At 32.7% G+C, this 20,089-nt stretch overlaps 2 protein-coding genes across 2 annotated transcripts in view; one reads left to right on the top strand and one right to left on the bottom strand.

Annotated features, from left to right (window-relative positions):
- Positions 1–20,089, bottom strand: part of LOC124538206 (hemicentin-1-like) — a 314,256-nt gene that overhangs the window by 270,762 nt on the left and 23,405 nt on the right. Inside the window, exon 2 of the mRNA XM_047115179.1 lies at positions 8,218–8,241. The gene's annotated coding sequence lies outside the window, so the exon portion shown is untranslated. The remainder of the gene's footprint in view (positions 1–8,217; positions 8,242–20,089) is intronic.
- LOC124538205 lies at positions 11,222–11,695 on the top strand (the record flags this gene model as incomplete). The annotated part of the gene is made up of 1 exon (XM_047115177.1): positions 11,222–11,695. A coding segment is annotated over one exon (474 nt), but the record flags the coding sequence as incomplete, so codon positions are not given.

The raw sequence follows: 20,089 nt of genomic DNA, 5'->3' as shown, positions 1-20,089 counted from the left end.
AAATTGTTTACGATTTATTTTGATACTCATTAAGATAAGTTATATATGATTTTTGTCCCAGTGATTATGGCGATAGTTGCACATAAAAAATCTGTAATGGTCTCATTTTGATGTCAAACCAGCAATTGCTATCGACAAACTCCAATTCTAAATGAACTCATCTATTCTAATTGAGATTAAAAAAAATATTTGAATACAAATATAGATGAGTGATTTGCAGTTTATAATGAAGTTAAATTTTAAACAAAACCAGTCATTCTGCAACTGAATAAATGCAAATTTTCGCAGGCGACTTTCCAGTGTAAGTTAATACTTGGATGGTAGCACGTAGACGAGTTAAAACCAAATGATACAATTAAACAACGTAAATCTTAACTGACGAATTCCAGTACAATTCTCTAGAGTTGTAATCGTGGTCATCATTGAAGCAAACCATAAGGAACCTGCATTACCAGATAAAAATCTTCCACATCTTTATTCACCAGCTCAATTTTCAGTGGTAGAAATAACTCGATTCAATATTCTTATGAGTAGAACAAGCCTTGGAAATAGGACTATTGCTTTGGATGTAAACATTTTGATACGTTATTAAATATATAATAAATACTGGAATTTTGTAAACGGGTATTAATGGCGCAGATTCGATATTCAAATTGGAGGACACCAGTTAAGTCGAACAGAGTTCAAATACGTATCCTCTGCAAAGGTCACCGCGTTTCTTAAGTTAAATTATAATTACAAAAAATAAAACTAAACGACTATGAATTGACGCAGCATATATTAGATTGTGTTCAGTATTATCATGTAATATTGATACTAAATTGTTGAAATTAACCCAATAGGGCTTGAAATCTTTAAGCTATGGATCAAAACAATTTTAGTAGGTGAAATTATAATTTACTGGTTCAATTCAGATTTTATGAGAAGGTATTCATTTTAAAATCTATATTACCTATATCTTAGATTATGTCTGTAGTATTTGTTCTATCATGAATAAAATATTTATATAAAAATAATTATATGACTTACATTATCATTAAAAATACCGACAAATAAAAACACTATAAGTCATTCTTTACTTCAATACACCTTCAATCTAAGACGCCATGTGCCTCATAAGCAAACATACCGGTTCGCTTTCCATTTCTATCGAATCATACATTCATTAGTCGAACCTACGAGTTCTAAAGTCACTGAGTTCAATTCTCTTCTCCTCAACTTTTATAGAATCAACTCTATCGTAATACTAACATTGAATTTGGTTTATTTAGGAAATGTTATTATGAATTATATTTGTAAACTCAACAAAATGTATTGATGACCTTTATATACGTAAACAAAAATTTGAATAAAAAAGAACCGACATCAAACATAATTAAGGTTACTTTAAATGTAACTGAAATAAAATATTGATAAATAACAATAACCAAAATATTTTTTAGATTTCGTCTAAATAAAATGAAATGAAAAATATTAGACCAGTTAAAAGTCGATTACTTTTATATTACAACCCTGTCGAAAGTTATGAAGTAACAAAAATAATAAATAAAAAAAAATGCAGTCCAATTGATAATTTTCATTTGTTGAAGTCTCTTTCAAACATGTTTCTTTCCTAACAAACAATGCAACGATCTAGAATAATAAAATAAATAGAATTGGAAAGGTAACGCAATTTGTACATGTTTAAAGTAAAATCCATAAAGCAAGTAATACCGTGGGCTAACATTAGTAAGTTTTCCCGCACCATCTCAGTTTCAATTAATCGATTGCATTACGTCGGTTTCATTGACGCCTTTCATTAATTAGTTGGTTTAACCTTATACAAAAACATATCAATTTTCCACTTATGTCTAATCTTATATATTGAACCTTAGGTTAGATTATCTATATCTAAGAATAATTTATTATTTATACATTTGATCACGTTGACAGATTAATGTCTTTACACTATAATGTAGGTCTATCGGCACATCAAAAGGTCAAGATAGCAATAGCATATAAAGCAAATTTAAACCCTATTTCCGAGCAATCAAGGCTGAAAGTCCAATTTTTTATAACAACGACATCTGAAGCATCGTCTTAAGAAGTTTATCTCCCATTAGGCTATCAAGACTTTGCCGTAAATAAAACAAGGAGACATTTTGATTAGATTGTATGAAAATTTCAAATAACATTTATTCGAATCGAGCATCTAATTGAATTTTGTTTGTTCGATTACATACAAAATAGTTGGTGTCATCCAAATTTAAAAGCATTTCACTATATTTAGTTACTTATCTATTATTTATTATAGGACATTTGACTTTATTAATTCGATGTATCACAGATTGGCTACAATCAATTCTATATTATTTGTTACAGTTTTTCCTTTTTTATTGACAGTCTGTAAATCAACGTCAACTGAAATGAACATTCTTTTCCGTTGAGGAGTTTTGAGGAATTTTCGATTGTGATATACATTTTTTCCTCATTTTGCTTTAATATGCAGTGAATATTTTTCGAATATGAAAGCATTGAAATTCCAAAATGGATATTGCTTGATTTTTTTTAATATTTCACCAAAATCCGTTCCGTCAGATAACTGCAATAAAACGATACACGAACAATTCGATATACATTGGAAAGTAGTAAGTTGCTACATATACACGTAAAATATTTGCATTTTATCTGAGAAATCGAACTCTTTTATCACTACGACATCAATTGAGTATACCGAAAGACAGGTATCGAATCACGCTACATTCATATAAAGTGGAGCTTATCAGCAAAATACAAGGGAATCTAAGAGTATAATGATACATACCCCATATTTTTCTATACCAAAGATCTTTGTATTGATAAAGAAACGCGTATAAATAACAAAAGTATCGCGTGTTCGCGTGTACAGTTAGCGACATGGGTTAGTTTGTTTGATTTTACTCTTTATTCCTTTGGTGTTAAAGCTCATAAATTAGATTTGGTGTTACATATACAGGTGCGCGAACGCGGTGTCCGTACGCGGTGCTTTCGCCAATTTCCATTCAGGGATCGAAGGTTAAACGAAGCGTTTAGGTACTTCCTGTATTCCATTTGTATGTGGCTAGGGAATACGCGAGAATTTATTTTTCAGAAAACTCCCGTGTCATTTTAAAAATATTATTCTTTTGAAAATATATGGGATGACAAAATTACTTTGAACTGTCAATTTGAAACATATTATTTAAGCTGATTAACAATGATTGTAATAATTATGCAGTCGCACCTACACCATTACATGCATCCATAAACTTCCATTTATGTTACCGGAGCTTAAAAGAACAATGATAATACGTATCAACGCCCTTATTAACGTAATTTAGATAAGTAAGCGATACCTATGTTTGTTTTATAAAATTATTCTAAAGTTTATATGCTCTATAAAACTAATATTTGACGCAATCCTCTGTGTTATTACATTGTGGCGTTTATCAGGGTTTTCTCCGCGTACAAAATAGAACTTATCTAAAGTCATTTTTGATAATTTTAATAAATAATCTTTATCTACTTTTTTATCCTTTTCGAGGCCCAAACTAATTCATGGCCGTAAATTTCGTCTCATAACACCGCGGCATAGCTTCGTAACGTAACGTAATCTTCGCAAGAGGTAAGCTGGTCGTGATTGGATCGGATGTTCTTTATGGCGTCACGGAATTCCCCCAGACAGCTGCACATTTTTTTATGATTTTTTTTTTATATAAATTAAAATTTATAGACAAATATTAAAGTTAAGAAATCTTTAGATATTTTACTACGTTAGGTATATAGGTTATTCAGACATTATATTTAATTTTCGATAATAATAGGCTACATTCTAAATTTGAATTATAAAAGAGTTCATTGTATCCAATTCAATTTCATGGCACCTCCAATTTATTCCATGATATAGCCAATAAAATATTACCGAACACTACAAGAGCCGGTGCCGAGAAACAAAAACCGATAGCATTGAATATTTCAGTGGCTCCACCACACCAGCAGCAAGAAGAGTTCTAATGATAAATTCAAATCTCGACCCGTTGGGAACAAAGCAATCAGATGCCGTACAAAGGTTAACGCGCCGCCTGCGGCAAAAGTTTACCTACAAACTTGGGTGGAAAAGAGCGTCGTGACTTTGGCATGCTGTAAGGCTTGAACTTGATTAAAATTAGCCGTGTTTGTTGAGCACTTCGGATACTACGTGGCCTCAGAATTTGACTTTTTGATTTCGGTTTACCGCCTCCAAATTTAATTCAAATAGCAGCGACTTTAATTAAAACTTCAGACATCATTGTTAAATAAAGTAAGATAAATAAAATAGCAAACACGTATTTGTTGTGAGATTTTGTAAGGCTGTTTGTTTTTTTCTGAAACAAGGACTATTTCAATAAAGTCGTTTCGTATCTCATTCAGCTTATATATTTCATTAATATATCATGTTTTTACTTCAGGAAAATGTTATCATTTCTATAATCCCTCTTATTAAATAATAATACTTATCTGAAGCTTGTGATTATAGTAGAAATGATAACAGAGTAGTTATGAGCAACACCGCAGGACCGTTCAAGTTACTCATATATAGTTGTATTATAAAAAAATGATCATTCAAATGACTTCATTACGACTTCTTTTATGGAATAGGTTGGCAGACGAACATATGGGCCACCTGATGGTAAGTAGTTACCATCCCACAATTACCCATAGACAATGACGCTCATTCACAAGTTCACACTCACCTGCTTTCACAGACATGGAATGTACACACTTATAACTCCCATAATCTGAGTCAATACTGAGATTTTTTCGATTAAAAAAATCATAAACCTGACCTGCGGCTTGAACAGCAGACATTAGGGTCTACAGCCTGAACTAGCGAATATATCAATGCAATATCAATTCAATTGTGATATAAATAAACGAAAATAAAATGAACATCATCATTAAGGACTCACAAAATCATTACGTAAAAAATTATACGCTATGAGAGACGAGCATGACAGATCGCGGAGTAATCCTCTAAAAGCTTCGTTTTTTTATTAGATTAATGAAACCCTAATTATTTTCTTGATGACGTTACGGTAACATATCATGAGAGCTCTCAGCAATTTGGGATTTAAATAATTCCAAGTCTAAAAAAAGTCCTAAAAATGGTTACTGAAATTGTACTAGTCATATTTTAGCTTAATAAAGTCTACATTAACTAATTAATGTAATGAACTTAAAACCATGTCGTAATTACAAGGTATGGACCAAGGGATGAACAAGTGACATTAATATTTTGAATCACTTTTAATATCCAATTTAAAAATACGTCATGAGTCAATGTATTCATAGTCATGACGATGATTATTGACATCAATAATTTATTGAACAAGTTTGCACTTGGTTCAAGATCATGAATTTAGTATCGAATCGGCTTATATGATTATTATTTCGTATTTACGTAGTTGAATGTAGTATTCTGGAGTTTATCTTCGTATCAGATTTCTACCCATCAGTCCGTTCCAGCGTTCATTAATGGAGCTGACTTATGAGTAAAATATGATCCGAACATCCAGTTCACCGCTGAACTCTCTTAAATTTAGGGCTTTATGTTGTGATTAGATTTGTTATTTAAAAATTTAACATATTCCCTTGTTCTATATATCCGAATAATGACATTTTAAATCATCATGTAAGTGATCGATCAGACGTATTTCTTGTTATTTCTATAAACATATTTAAATGGAATGCATCTCGTTTTATAATAAAGATCAAATTGAATAAAATTTATATATTTATCTTTTCCGATCACCAGAATTCTTAACCGGTTTATTTTTACAGAGATCATCACTTTTATATTAATTATTTTTGACGACCTTCGTGGTCGTGGTCGTTTTTTTTAATGGGTACGCCACTCCGAGGTCCCGGGTGCGATTCCCGGCCGAGACGATGTAGATTATATCATTAGTTTTCTATGCCGTCTTGGGTCTGGGTGTTTGAGGTACCGTCTTTACTTCTGATTTTCGTTAACACAGGTGCTTCAGATACTTACATTGGGATCAAAGTAATGTATGGAATGTTGTCCAATATTTATTCAAAAAAATATGTATTTATTTATGATACGATATGATTTTGAGTTTATAAAATAGTAATACCGCTATCGCTAAAGACTTGAAATGCAAGGTACCAAGGGAAATATTGCGCCAGATCTTTTCGGAATCAGTTATCTTCATAAGAAAAAATACGATGCCTACGCTTCGTCTATCTGATTAAAATATAAAAGGGAATAGCCGATTCTCAACCGTTGTTGCAAACCAATTAGTGTAATTAGCTTTTGTTGTAAATCCCTTCAGGTTATTTATTAAAGCTAAAAAGTTTCCGTTTTGTATACCTTCGATATCCCTTTTTATATTCTATAAATATAATACTTTGCAGATTTTTTTTTGTTCAAGTTTTTGGATTATGGTCACTGCTGGGCTATATGCTCATGTTAATGTTTCTATCGCGTTACTCCAATACGGATTCGTATAGAGATTGTATTGAAATTAGATACATGAAAGAGATGAATACATGCGAAAATTCAAGCAGTTGTAAAATCATCGGTTAAGGTGAGGGCCATTGCATAAAAATTCAAGCAGTTATGTAATCATGGGTTAAGGTAAGGACATTGTAATTGCTGGGCCATATCGGTGTTTGAATTTAAAGTTGCAGTCTATTTATATTAATCCACTAGTCTTGAGCCTATTCTTTTGATAGATAGATATGGATAAAAATACTCTCAAATATATATTAATATATATTAATATATTTGAGAGTATTTTACCACAATGCGAGATGATGAAATTTGTCTATATTGATTATCAATACATGTAATATAATTTTACCAAAAATTGTAGATTTCTCCAGGGTATGTTGAGTGTCAGAACATAAATTAAAATGATGAACAAAACCCAATAAAACTTAGTCACGTCTTTAGTGGAACTTTATATCTGCTAGGCCATCGCGGTTTAGCTATTAATTATTTGTAATCGCGTGTGCGTCAATCTCGCGAAATCAACCGAACAGTATGAGCTATTCAATCAAGTTATTTCAACCAAAGTTATGGGCTATTAATTTTTTAATTCCATTTATCTTTCCCCCTTATTCGAGCATATTTAATACTTATAGTAGCGGTCGGGTAACTTACTATAAATTCGAATAATTTAAAATAATATTCAAATAAAACAAAAATATACATTTGATAATTAAAGTTACTATTAGTACTCGTGTTTTATTACTATTAGCATCCCACACCAAAACGAAAATTACCTAATATACGTTATCGAAACTATTAACAATTATACAAGGTGAAATTGAGTTATTATAATCGTTATTACTTTCCATCTTAACTTATAGTGTCTTATTTGAATAAAGCGTTATATTATATACCACCCAACAAGGACCTACCACAACATAAAATATACCGTGACGAAACGTGTAAGCCAATAAAATGTCGTGTTCAATCAATTCTTCACCCATCACAAGTCGACCTATTTCCAAACTTATAGATTCCTCTAGTATTTCATTCTTTTGTTTTTTATTACGAGCGGCATAGGGATGATATTCGCATGCATTCATATTTATTCGAACAACATTTTCTCCGGAGATCTATAGATTGAAACGCGCCATATCAACTTGATTTCCTTAGTGCTTGACCGAGTGTCTATCAATTCGTTTGATTCGTGTGATTCAACGGGCAATCAACATGTTGATTAATTGTAAACAAAGCTATTAACAAGGACACTTTCGATGTTCCAAGATAACTTGATTTACTTAATTATTTATACACACAAATAACAATATTGTAGCAGGGTATTTATAGACAATACGATATGATACTTTCATTTCTAAACAATTCTATAAAATATCGTCAAAGTTGACATTAGCAATTCGAAATTTTACTAGATACACCTATAGACTTTATTTGGTGGTAGGGCTTTCGTCGTTTCTCGTCTCGGTAGGTATTACCTACCTAGACGAGACCTACTCATCAGTTATTCTATCGCCACACAGCAGTGCTCAGTAATGATTTGTTCCGGTTTGTAAGAGTGAGTGTAACATCTTTGTTCAAGTTGGTGGTTTATGTGCTCGTCCACGTAGGTCATTAAAAAAAACGTCTCCATTAAAAAAAAAAATTACAAAGTTAATTGGTGTAGACATTACATATTTACAGTAACGAAAAATATACAAAAAAATACTCACATTATATTCTTCGAATATTTAAATCTGCAACAAAAATATTTGTGTTAATATTGACGTATAAATAATTAATTAATCATTTCTCTATATAAATAACTCATGCATTTTATTACTATTGATAGTAAAATTTATATCTGTAAATATTACACGTTTATATACGTATGTAAGACCTTAATATAACTTTGCATTATTCGAAAAGAAGACCTTCTTCATCAATTCAAGAAGAATAATAGTATATTAATATCCGAGAACCGAGAGGGTCCAGTGCTTAGAATGCGTGCGTCTCAATCGACGATAGCGGGTTCAAACCCAGCAAGCATCACTGCATTTATAATTCATGACATGCTTGGTGGTGAAGGAAAACATCGTGAGGAAACCTGCTTGTGTGTAATTTCCACGAAATTCTGCCACATCTGTTTCCACCATCCTGTTTCCCCACTGTTGGAAAAAACTTCAACTATCTCTTCAAAAGGAGAGGAGGCCTTATCCCAGCAATGGGATATTTTCTGGTTGTTACTGTGATATAAATAATCAAAACTTCGAGATTATTACATTTGCAATACATCCTGTAACAATATCGCCGTCCCCGGGGAACAAAATGATAACTTCCATTATCATCGTTTTAGTGTTTTGTCATTTTTGAGATCTTTGGATACTAATACACCTGCTCAATTTTTTTCATAAATATTGTAGTGATACTTACGAAGTTACAAAATATTACACTACTATTCTACGATTATACTCATACCTGATATTTCAAGAACAAAAATATATTGTACTATTATCTAAATGTCTTTATATCTTACTGTAGGACAAACAGCCTAACAATTATTTTCTCGTGAAAACTTCTCGACTGGCTTGTGATAAAAGCAGTTATCATTTTATTCTTGTGCAAAACAGTCTACGCGTTTCGTATAAGGTGTGTTTGTAATAATACTTTTGATGAAGTAGTTATAATTCATACCATGTTATATGTTAAAAGAGCCCAAAAGAAGGAATTTATTACGAGGAAAATGATATAGCTGAAGATTTCTCGGCGGACGAATCTGAGTATTAGTCGAGTCTACATAGAACATCAAAAATATTTCAATTCAACTGTCTGTCAAGTACTGGAGGCAATTCGGATTACATAGAAAATGCAACTAAAAAATTGTAAACAATATCCAAAATTTATTTATTTTAACACAAGAAATATCATAGCATCGCTATGAGTTATATACGAAGCTCATGAAATTTCAGATAATCCTAAACCAAGACAGAATGTGTTCTTGACTTGACTCCAACTAAGATTTATAATATAAAAAAAAAATTATCAAGGAGGTGCCAATGAATGGTTTCAAAATCAAAATGAACCATCAAAAGGAAATATTGGAATTAATGAACATGGCATATGAGAGCAACGAGATTTTGAATGTATTCATCATCAACAGCTCATGTTCGTCCACCGCCGGACATAGGCCAATTGCACGCATCGTTCTCCGGCTACTCGCATCCAGCTCCTGCCAGCCGTCTTGCGTAAATCGTCACTCCACCGCGCCCGAGAACGTCCTACACTACTATTGCCGAAACGCGGTCTCTACTCTAGAACACTTTTTCCCCAACGGTTATCGGTTCTGTGATGATGTTTGTTCTGATGTGATTCCGCAGAGAAACGCTGAGCTGGTTTAAAGTCTTAAACAGGTGGACCAGCTTTGTCGTGACGTGATTGACTACGTTTTGGCTCCGTATGTCATGACGGGTAGGAGGCACCGGTTGAAGACTATCGTCTTAAGGCATTGTAGGATCGACGATGTAAAGATTCGACGTAACATCCGAAACGCTGCCAAACCTAGCTGAATTCTTCTATTCACCTCGTCCTCAAGGTTGTTCTACCAAACCAGTCCGAAACCCAGCCTGTTCAGGGGGTTAGAATTCCTCGAGACTTCGCGCAAGATTGACACCAGAGACCATAGATGTCTTCAATTTTCGAAACGGTTTTGAGTATCTCATAGTCTGAAGTTGGTACTTTTTACTATAAAAGAAAGTATCCTATTCACAACTTCACTGTATATGATGATATTAATTGTAAAGGCTTGTTAGGTATTGCTATGTTTGGCATGCTCAGATTGCGAAAAGAGGTGCTAACAAAATAGGTACTTGCTTGGGGCAATTGCTACTCCATGAGAAGAAAAGAGGCGTCAATAACATGTTATTTTACTCCGATGTATGTTACGGTCAAAATAAAAACAGATTTATTTTAGTTTGATATTAACCTCACAAAAGCTTGGATTTTATACAACGGACAGATGTTTTGAGATCGGCCAAGACCAAAGTGTGGATTCGATGCAATTCAATATTGAGGGTTAACTGAAACATAGAATCGAATATACTCCCGATTAAATTTACTCAATTGTTAGGAACACATGTGTTAATGGCGACAGATATAACGTCAAGGAAATGGTCAATCAAAGTTTAACAACCTAAGGGGCAGCCTAAAAAACTGGAAAGATGGTAAGAGATTATTGTGGACTCAAATTATGGAAGAGAGTGTTACCCATTCACAGCAATCAGTATTAAAATACAGATATGATTTAAACATAGAACCTGTGAAGATTCAGTATAAACGAGACACCCGACAGATAGTGAGTCCAAACCCCAGCGATGTGACGGAGTTGCCAGTGCTATACATATGTATACTAAACTTTTTCCAGTAAGCAAGGCTATGTATGATGGTTTTATGTGCGTTTCCAAGTCAGGACATATCTCAAGCATTATCACGCTCTTAACAAGTTTCTAACTCATCAGGGTAACTCTGGAAGCAATGCTGATGACGAGGAAGAAGATCATGATTAATATTTCAGTTGTTGATTAAAACTGATTTATTTGATTAGGTAGTTTAGTATTATATTAGTATTTAGTATTCAGTAGAACGAAGACTGAATACATGTTCTGCGATTTCGGCGGTCTCTCCGGTCCCGAAGCCATAGCGCTTGATGGCGCAGCTCTTCCAGTCTGCTCCGACTTCCGGTATCTCGGTTCACTCATTCAAGGCGATGGCGAAATAGATCGAACGGTGAAGCACAGGATTAACACAGGATGGATGAAATGGCGGCAGGTTACGGGAACAATTTGTGACCCCCGTATTCCCCTTAAACTTAAGGGGAAGATCTATAAGACCATGATCAGACCTGCTGTCCTGTATGGATCAGAGTGTAGGGCTACAAAAGGGATGACTGAAAGACAATTGCATGTTGCGGAGATGAGAATGCTGAGAGGAATGTGTGGTGTTACGCGAATGGATAGAGTAAGGAATGAGTATATAAGAGGAAGTTTGAAAGTGACACCGATAGCCGAGAAGTTATGTGGAAGGCGGCTATCATGGTATGGGCATGTATTGCGGAGGAATGAGGAACACATTGTGAGGAAGGCCTTGAGCATGGATGTGGATGGATTTAGAGGTAGAGGACGACCAAGGAAACGATGGATGGATTGTGTGAAAGACGATATGGCTAGAAAGAATGTTACTTGTGAGATGACGTCTGACAGAGAAGTATGGAAGGAGAAGACATGCTGTGCCGACCCCAAGTAAAATTGGGATAAGGGCAGGAGAATGATGAATGATGATGATGATGATGAGTTGAGTATTGCAGTTGAGTATTAAGGTTTTTAATTAATTATATGGAACTATGGATTACTTATTTACTCCATTTAATGAAGGATTAAAATAACACAGATGAACAGATGAAAAATATTGGACGTTTTGTTGTATTTCCTTGGTTTAATTTTGTTTTAGTAAAAAGGTATCATGAGAAAAGCAAAACTAAACGTGATAACCATATCAAAATTTTATAAGAAAAATCGATTACAGTCATTAAACATAAAATGGTAAATGAATATTTACGAGAACAAAATGATATTATTGTATTATCATTTGCATTTGGACTCTTGAAACCCTAAGAATAAAATGATATAGCTGTTGTACAATATTTGACTTTGGATAGGAAATACTGTGAATAAAATGATAACGGGCGTTAGGCAACACAGGTGATGATTGATTTTGGCTAACTTCTTATTTTTTAAATATCTCCGTTTCAACATAGGTTACAGGTTCTTCTCGTTATTAACTTAAAGCTTTTAAAAATCTTATTTTCTAAAAACTTTAAATCACGCTTCTATGTCCAGTATTTAAAAAGTTATTGATGAAAACATGTTTTTTAATTCTCCTGAAAATTTACGTTTTGTTAGTTATCTTTTTATTCCCCGGGGACGGCGATATAATCAGACTAATAAAATCAATTCCGTACGCGAAATACACGTAAAAGTACACGTACTTAATATATTCATCGAGCTATTGTCGGAGTTTCTTTTATTCATTCGTCTACTTAACTCCACTCTAGTAGGCTTAGCTGTCCATAGCACGCCCACCTGATGTTGCGTGAGGATAAGACCTCTAAACCGTGCCCGAACATAATCCTACATCAAAGGCCATAATATTAAAGAACCACCACACCATAGAGTAATCTACCGTTATCTCCGAAATATAGGCCCCGTGTAAATGTAGAAAGCATTATCTGGTCCCTGCGGCCCTCCATTGAGTTTGAAGACGCTGAAAGCAAAGTCCATTATGTAAATTGTGCTGGTGATATTTTTTATAAAATATTTCGTAACACGATATTTTAATAGAAAGCCTTCCTTCCAGTCGATGCAAATTCCTTAATGGCCAATTTCTTAGTTCTCGTCTACCTATTCCGTTCACGGTAGATTTTCTTGAACGTAATAAAGTTAAAATAATCGGATTTAATATTCGCATTTTTTGATAAAGATTTGAATTTCCTTTAAGAATATTTTATTACAAATAATTTGTAATTTTTTTCTATCCATATAACTTTAGGTATCTATCTAATCTCAATCAATCGTTATCAAGGGTCAAATATCACAAGAACTATTTAATACTTCATCACTATATAAACCATAAACTAAAGTCGCTTTCTCTGTCTCTATATCCCTACGCAACGGATTTTGATGCTTTTTTTATTAAATAAAAGAGGATGGTTTTATATATAATACATGGACAATATAGTGAAGAAGAAGAAGTTTGTAATGTGATGTCGTAAATAAACAAATTCTGTAGTATATTTAGTACCAGTATTGCATCCGTGAGAAGCCGGTGCAGGTCGCTAGTATTCTTTATACATTGAAAGTAATAAAAAATATTAGCTATTCAAAAAAGTCCCACAAAGAACCTAAATAATCCAACAATTACACTGAGATAGTAAAATACAGGGATAGTAATTTTCCATGATAATACTCCTAGTTTCATTTCAATAAACAAAAATCTTTATACCGATATTGTCATCAGATAATCCATTTAATGGTATTATCGCTGTTACCTTAATGGAACCTATTACTGTTCTAGGCCGTACTTATCCCTGTTTTTTTATAGCTCGATCCTTTTTCTCGTCTTCAAAAAGCTAAATTCCCCATAATCCGGCCGCAGCTTCGAATTTAAGATAGGAAAACACCTTAACGTATCTATCGCGTGGTATATGATAAAATATGTATTGGTAAAAATGTGTTGTACTATGAGTAATTTTTTTTATTTTAATATGTTAATAAATAATGCGTTAATAAATTTTAGAGAAATTTAATTTCCGGAGTAAAGTAAAATAACAGCCTGTAAATTTCCCACTGCTGGGCTAAGGCCTCCTGTCCCATTAAGGAGAGTTCCAATGCTGGTTGGTGGAATGCACATGAATTCAGATTGTGAATTTCCTCACGATGTGTACCTTCACCGCCGAGCACGAGATGAATTATGAACACAAATTAAGCACATATGTATGTGCTTGAACCCGAAATGCATGCGTTCTAACCACTGGGCCATCTCAGCTATTTTAATTCTTTTTCATATTCCGAACCACGTGTTCAATTAAATAACAGGCATTATTAGAATAGATACTAGAACATATAATTCAAGATATGTGGTCGTTTCAATAACAAATTGTGGTATATATATGAATATTATAAATGTGAAAGTAACTTTATAACTTCTTCGCGCTTAAACCACTGTACGGATTTATATGTAATCCATAGTTTGAAATCCGGAGAAGGACGTGGGCTTATTTTTGAACTTTATTCATTGAAGAAGTCAAACGGGGCGTGACGTCATAGATGGTATAGGTATAATTTTAAAGAACATCGTGTAGGTTCAGCTTTTATGCTAATAATCGAACAGAAAAAGTTCCTGCTTACTTTTTATTTCTATTATTATTCTCGCGTTCGAAGTTGATAGTATATTTTTCATAATAGCGAGTGTAATACTGTTCTATATTTTAAGTGAAATTAAAAAATCCTTTGTACTTTTTTCCTTTGTTTTGGGTATTAAATAGATACTAACATTGATGCAGTTTTTGTCTCGTGAAATAAACTCTTTAAATCATGTTTAAGTAGATCAGAATATTTTAGCATAACGCTGAAACGGCTGGGCCTTAGAATGCCCCAAACCCTCCCCATAAAGGTCCAAGGTCTTTATCAGCATACCTATTCACAAACAAGGCGCGTATAAAGTAAATATGAGGGATAACGTTATAAATTCCTCTGTCCGTAGGTCGGTTAAATGCTAACACAATACGCTCTACTATTATATCAAGAACGGATAAGCTCACTTTGAAACAAGATATAGTTACAAAAGGGTCCCCATCAAAATTCTGATGCCTTCAGATCCCATATTTATCATTTTCCGCAAAATTTTCACTCAAGCTGAATATTAGTGGTGTGGTACAAGCAATGCGCTTGGGACTCGTTTCTTGAATATTCGAAACACCAAGATGAGATCGTTAAATTCAACATTTCCTTAAACCATAAATAACGTAGATAGATGTAGAATTTAGATACATTTACCCGTATATTTGGTACATATACCCTTTAGAATTATCTGTTCGAAATATAGATCCACTTAAACTATGAAAGAAAAAAAGAAAAAGTAAATAAAAGGATAATATATCAGATCATCACAAAAACTTTATATGATTTAATTGCTTTATAGATGCAAATACTAACGCAACCCTTGACGTTAGTTATATAATCATTCCAAATAGCAAAGTTAAAGCTACTTTCGTTATTCGAGATCACAACAATTATTTATATTTTAAAATAAACATTAATATAATCTCAGTATTCAAATTAAGCTCGTCATTGTTTTTGCTATAATTAATCACCAATAAAGCCATATTTATTTAGATTTAGTATGTTTAAAAATCTTTGTTATTCACTATCATCAACAATCTAAAATAATTCCAATTCTTTACATTTACAAATGATTAGCTCGTAATAATAAAGAATGTCACATAAGTATCAATTCTATACCAAAGTACTTGAGAAAACTCTAAGCGTTCGCTGAGATTAGACGCATTCTTTAGAGATTCAAGATAGTGTCATCGCATGGAATAAACATGCAGCGTAATAGCTCGTTAAGAGCTCTTTTCTTGCACCATGGTGTATCGTATCTCATGGAGAAACACGAGCCATTGATAGTTTACGCCTTATAAGACATCGTAAGGCCCTTTGAACGCCGCCAAAAAGGGAAGCGTTTATTCAGTGCATGTGCGAAAGGATGATCTAAATCGTGTTTGTTGATAAGATATTTATGCTACGTTATAAATTTATATCGATCGAATTAAATTTAAAATAATATTTTGTAACGGATTTAAAAATTACCTTACATTTTTTTTCGATATTTATAGCCGATTTTCGAAAAACAAAATCTTTTTGGAATTTATTAACGCGCAACTATATAGGAATAGATTTACGCGCTACGTTTGGCGTATATTTATTTTTAGTTTTTAACATGTAACAAGCAGCAATGCTTAGTATTGTGTTCAGGTTCAAAGGATGCGTGAACCAGTATAACTAAAGACATAGAGGATATAACATCTTAGATACCATGGTTGGTGGCGCATTGGCATTGTAAGTAATGAAAATATATATTTATATAATATCAGTAACATCATATAAAACATTATTAAACAATGAATAACTTGTAACGTGTGTTGTTTTTTAATTCATGTTTCAAACATGATTAATACAGAATCATTTAGTAACATAACTTCAGAAATACAATATAAAATTAAAAGTAAAGTAACAGCCTGTAAATTTCCCTAACATTAAGGAGAGGATTTGGAACATATTCCACCACGCTGTTCCAATGCGGGTTGGTGGAATGCACATGTGGCAGAATTTCGATGAAATTAGACACATGCAGGTTTCCTCACAATGTTTTCCTTCACCGCCGAGCACGAGATGAATTATAAACATAAATTAAGCACATATATAAATATATAGTGGCACTTGCCTGGGTTTGAACCCGAAATCATCGGTTAAGATGCACGCGTTCTAACCACTGGGCCATCTCATAACTTCAGAAATACAATATATATAACGTTAATTGATTAGTCCAGCTGTTTTCAGGTAATTAAAACCTACTTACTGTATAATAGTGTTACATTCATTCAATTTTGAACATTTAAACGTTGACATTCAATTCCATTCGAAATTCAAATACACGATTACTTGCATCCTCATAGCTGTCAATATCTCGTGAACATGAATACCAAAAAGAAAACAAGGCATAAACCACATTGAATTGGCTGTACATCATCCAGCGGCCAGATACAGGTAAGTCAGAGATAAGTAATAGTTTGCGGTGAAAAAATTGAAATAAAAATAAACTATTACGAGGAAGGGCCGACTAATAGTCGCTACGTTCGGCTCGGCTTATTTGGACCCTCAGTATATCATCCCGCGTGGTAACTTCAATTAGGACGTTCTGGGATAAATTCTATTTCGTATTATACAAGTACTTTCGGGTAATTTCGTGGGAAATATTACAAGGTAATAGCGACAATTCGATGATTTACTTTATGGACCGATAAGAGATAAATAAAAATGTTACATAACAACGATAAATTAATATATTTATAATCACTACATATAATAAAAACAGTTCCCCAGCGGCTTCTACTTGTCTGTATGTTCGCGATAAACTCCAAAACTACTCAACAGATTTTTTCACTAATAGACGGATGAATTTATAAGAAAGGGTTAGATATATAATGAATTAAGGTTTTTGTTAAAATAAATAGAACGACACTTGTTAATCATGTCGGAAAAGAGCTACAAAAAATATAAATAAAAGGTAAAAATATTAAAAAAAAAACTTATGTCAAACCTTGCAAGGCCAATACGGGCCGCTAGTATGAAATAAATTTATTACGATTTTTTTATATAAGAAAGGTACATATGCCATCTGAAAGTAAGCGATCACCACCGTCCATACACTGTACTGCAAGAAATATAAAATTTCTTTAAATCGTCTTCGCTCCACCAATCATGGACTTGTAATAATTATTTTTTAATATATCAGAACAAATTATACTCAGTTGATATGTGTTTCACCTCCCTTTATGAATTCTTTTAATTAAATATTTATTAGACATTAAGTAGGACGTTCTTTGAACACTCATATTATTAAGTTATTTTTGTTTCAAATAGTGTTGTATGTCAGAAATATTTATTAAAATAAAGTTCTTTTACGCGACTTATAAGTAGAACGATGTAGAAATCGTTACGTTACGAAACCGGGGGCGGTGTTTCTTTCTCTCTCTTTTTTCGCCATCTCTTTCTATTATAACTAATTAATTTACTACAACTTTATTTCTATATTCCGTTGTCTATTACTTAATACATAATATATAGCAAAGTAAAATATAATTTACTGATATTTGTAAATAATACAAAAATATCAAAACGAAACTTGTATGTATGTGTAAAAACAAACAATTATTAAATTCCAAATTTAAATTGAAATAGTTTTGTAAGAGTTTGTCTGTATTCATTTATCATGTACTAGCTGTTAGCTGGCTTTTCTCGCGTAGTATGAATTTATTAACAAATTACATTAAAATATTCCATTGATGTAAGACCTCTTTGTTTACAATACTTCTTTCCAATTACAAAATAGTCTGTGTTTTTTCTCAGGCTTAGGACTATTTGTGTACCAAATTTCGTTTAAATCGGTCCAGTAATATTATGGCGTGAAAGCGAGAAAGACAGTCAAAGTTACTTTGGCATTTATAATATTAGTATAGATTCTACTCCAATACATAGTATATTAGGCTTTTATATAATAACTATAGTACTATTATTAATTTATAATTAAATGTTATTTTGAAGAGTCGAGATAGCCCAGTGGTTATAACGCGTGCATCTTAACCGACGGTTGCGGGTTCAAACCCAGGCAAGCACCGCTGATTCATGTGCTTAATTTTTCTTTATCTCGTGCTCAGCGGTGAAGGAAAACATCGTGAGGAAACCTGCTTGTGACATATTTCATAGAAATTCTGCCACATATGTATTCCACCATGTGGTGGAATATGTTCCAAACCTTCTCCTCAAACGGAGAGGAGGCCTTTAGTCCAGCAGTGAGAATTTACAGGCTGTTGTCTGTTTTTTTGTTATTTTGATAATTCACATACTTTGTTTCTTTAAGCATTGAAATTAGATAACTAAGGTTCCTTAAAAGTTTTATATTAAGTGTTTACTTAGCTTTAAGTATGTTTCTAACTTTAATTTCTATAGAAATCACATTTTGATTTTAAAGATATAATTACTGTTTGTTATGTCTGAACAAGCGAATGAAACGAAAATTGTATGTACAAAACCAACCAAGCAATTCCAATTCAAACAACAAATTCAGCATGTGAAATCGTGTATTCACATGCTTATTTTTTTGTTTAAATTATAAAATAAGACTTGTCACTGACTTTATTACCAATCAGACTGGAACAGACCATTATAAGTACGAAAGAAAGGGGGGAAAAGTGGTACCACTTACTTAAAATATTATTTGTGTCAAAAAGGTACAAATTATTTAGCTAATGTCATCTGTGATGGAGAAGAGACGAAAGAGATTGGTCGGTACCGTCGAGATTACAGGCTCGAATTAATTTTTAAGGCATAATATTAGTAGACAGATTTAAAAACCTTAAATGCAACACTATAATAATAATAAAAATTGCTATTAAAACACATAAGAACAATCACAATTATAATATGTATATCATAATTTGATAAATTATAAATAATGTTATCAAAAGATTGTCAAAAACTAGCCTAATATAAATAAATATGAGACAACATCACATACATTACACTGATGTAAGTAGCTAAAGCACTTGTGTTATGGAAATTCAAAAGTAACGACGGTACTACAAACACCGAGACCCAAGACAATATAGAAAACTAATGATAATCTACATCGATTTAACCGGGAATCGAACCCGGGACCTCGGAGTGTACCATTGAAAACCGGTGTACACACCACTCAACCACGGAGGTCGACAAATATAATTATGATAGTGATATTTAATCGGCGTGGAACCATAAAGACCTATCTTAGTAAGGCCAGTAAGGTGCCATACCTTTAAATCACAGGCTAAAAACCGTAGCAGTGATTATACTGCCACGAAGTGAATATTTATTGTTTCAATTTTAAGCCACTTTGGTTCATGGCCTCGATTTATTTATAAGTATTCAAATATTTTTCGAATTTATTCTCTTAAAGTAAACGTTCTTAAACTTTACTTAATTGTTATTCAAATTATTATTTCTAAGTTTTTAATTGAATTTGAAGTTTTTTTAGTTGAAAAATAGGCTATATTCTGAGACATAAATTGTGCTATATTTTGCAACACAAATTTAGGCGGTGATATTTTAAGTTTGAACTTCAAAAAAAAAAAGACAATAAACCGTTGACATTTCGCGGTAAACTTTAAAGTACGATAATTTTGATATTCTTTATTTTATATTTAGTTCAAATTCTCCTATGAATTACCAATAACCC

The sequence above is a fragment of the Vanessa cardui genome, chromosome 20 (assembly GCF_905220365.1).
Source record: "Vanessa cardui chromosome 20, ilVanCard2.1, whole genome shotgun sequence".
Lineage (NCBI taxonomy): Eukaryota > Metazoa > Arthropoda > Insecta > Lepidoptera > Nymphalidae > Vanessa > Vanessa cardui.
Note: the sequence above shows the minus strand (reverse complement) of the source record. Positions and strands in the feature narration are given on the sequence as shown.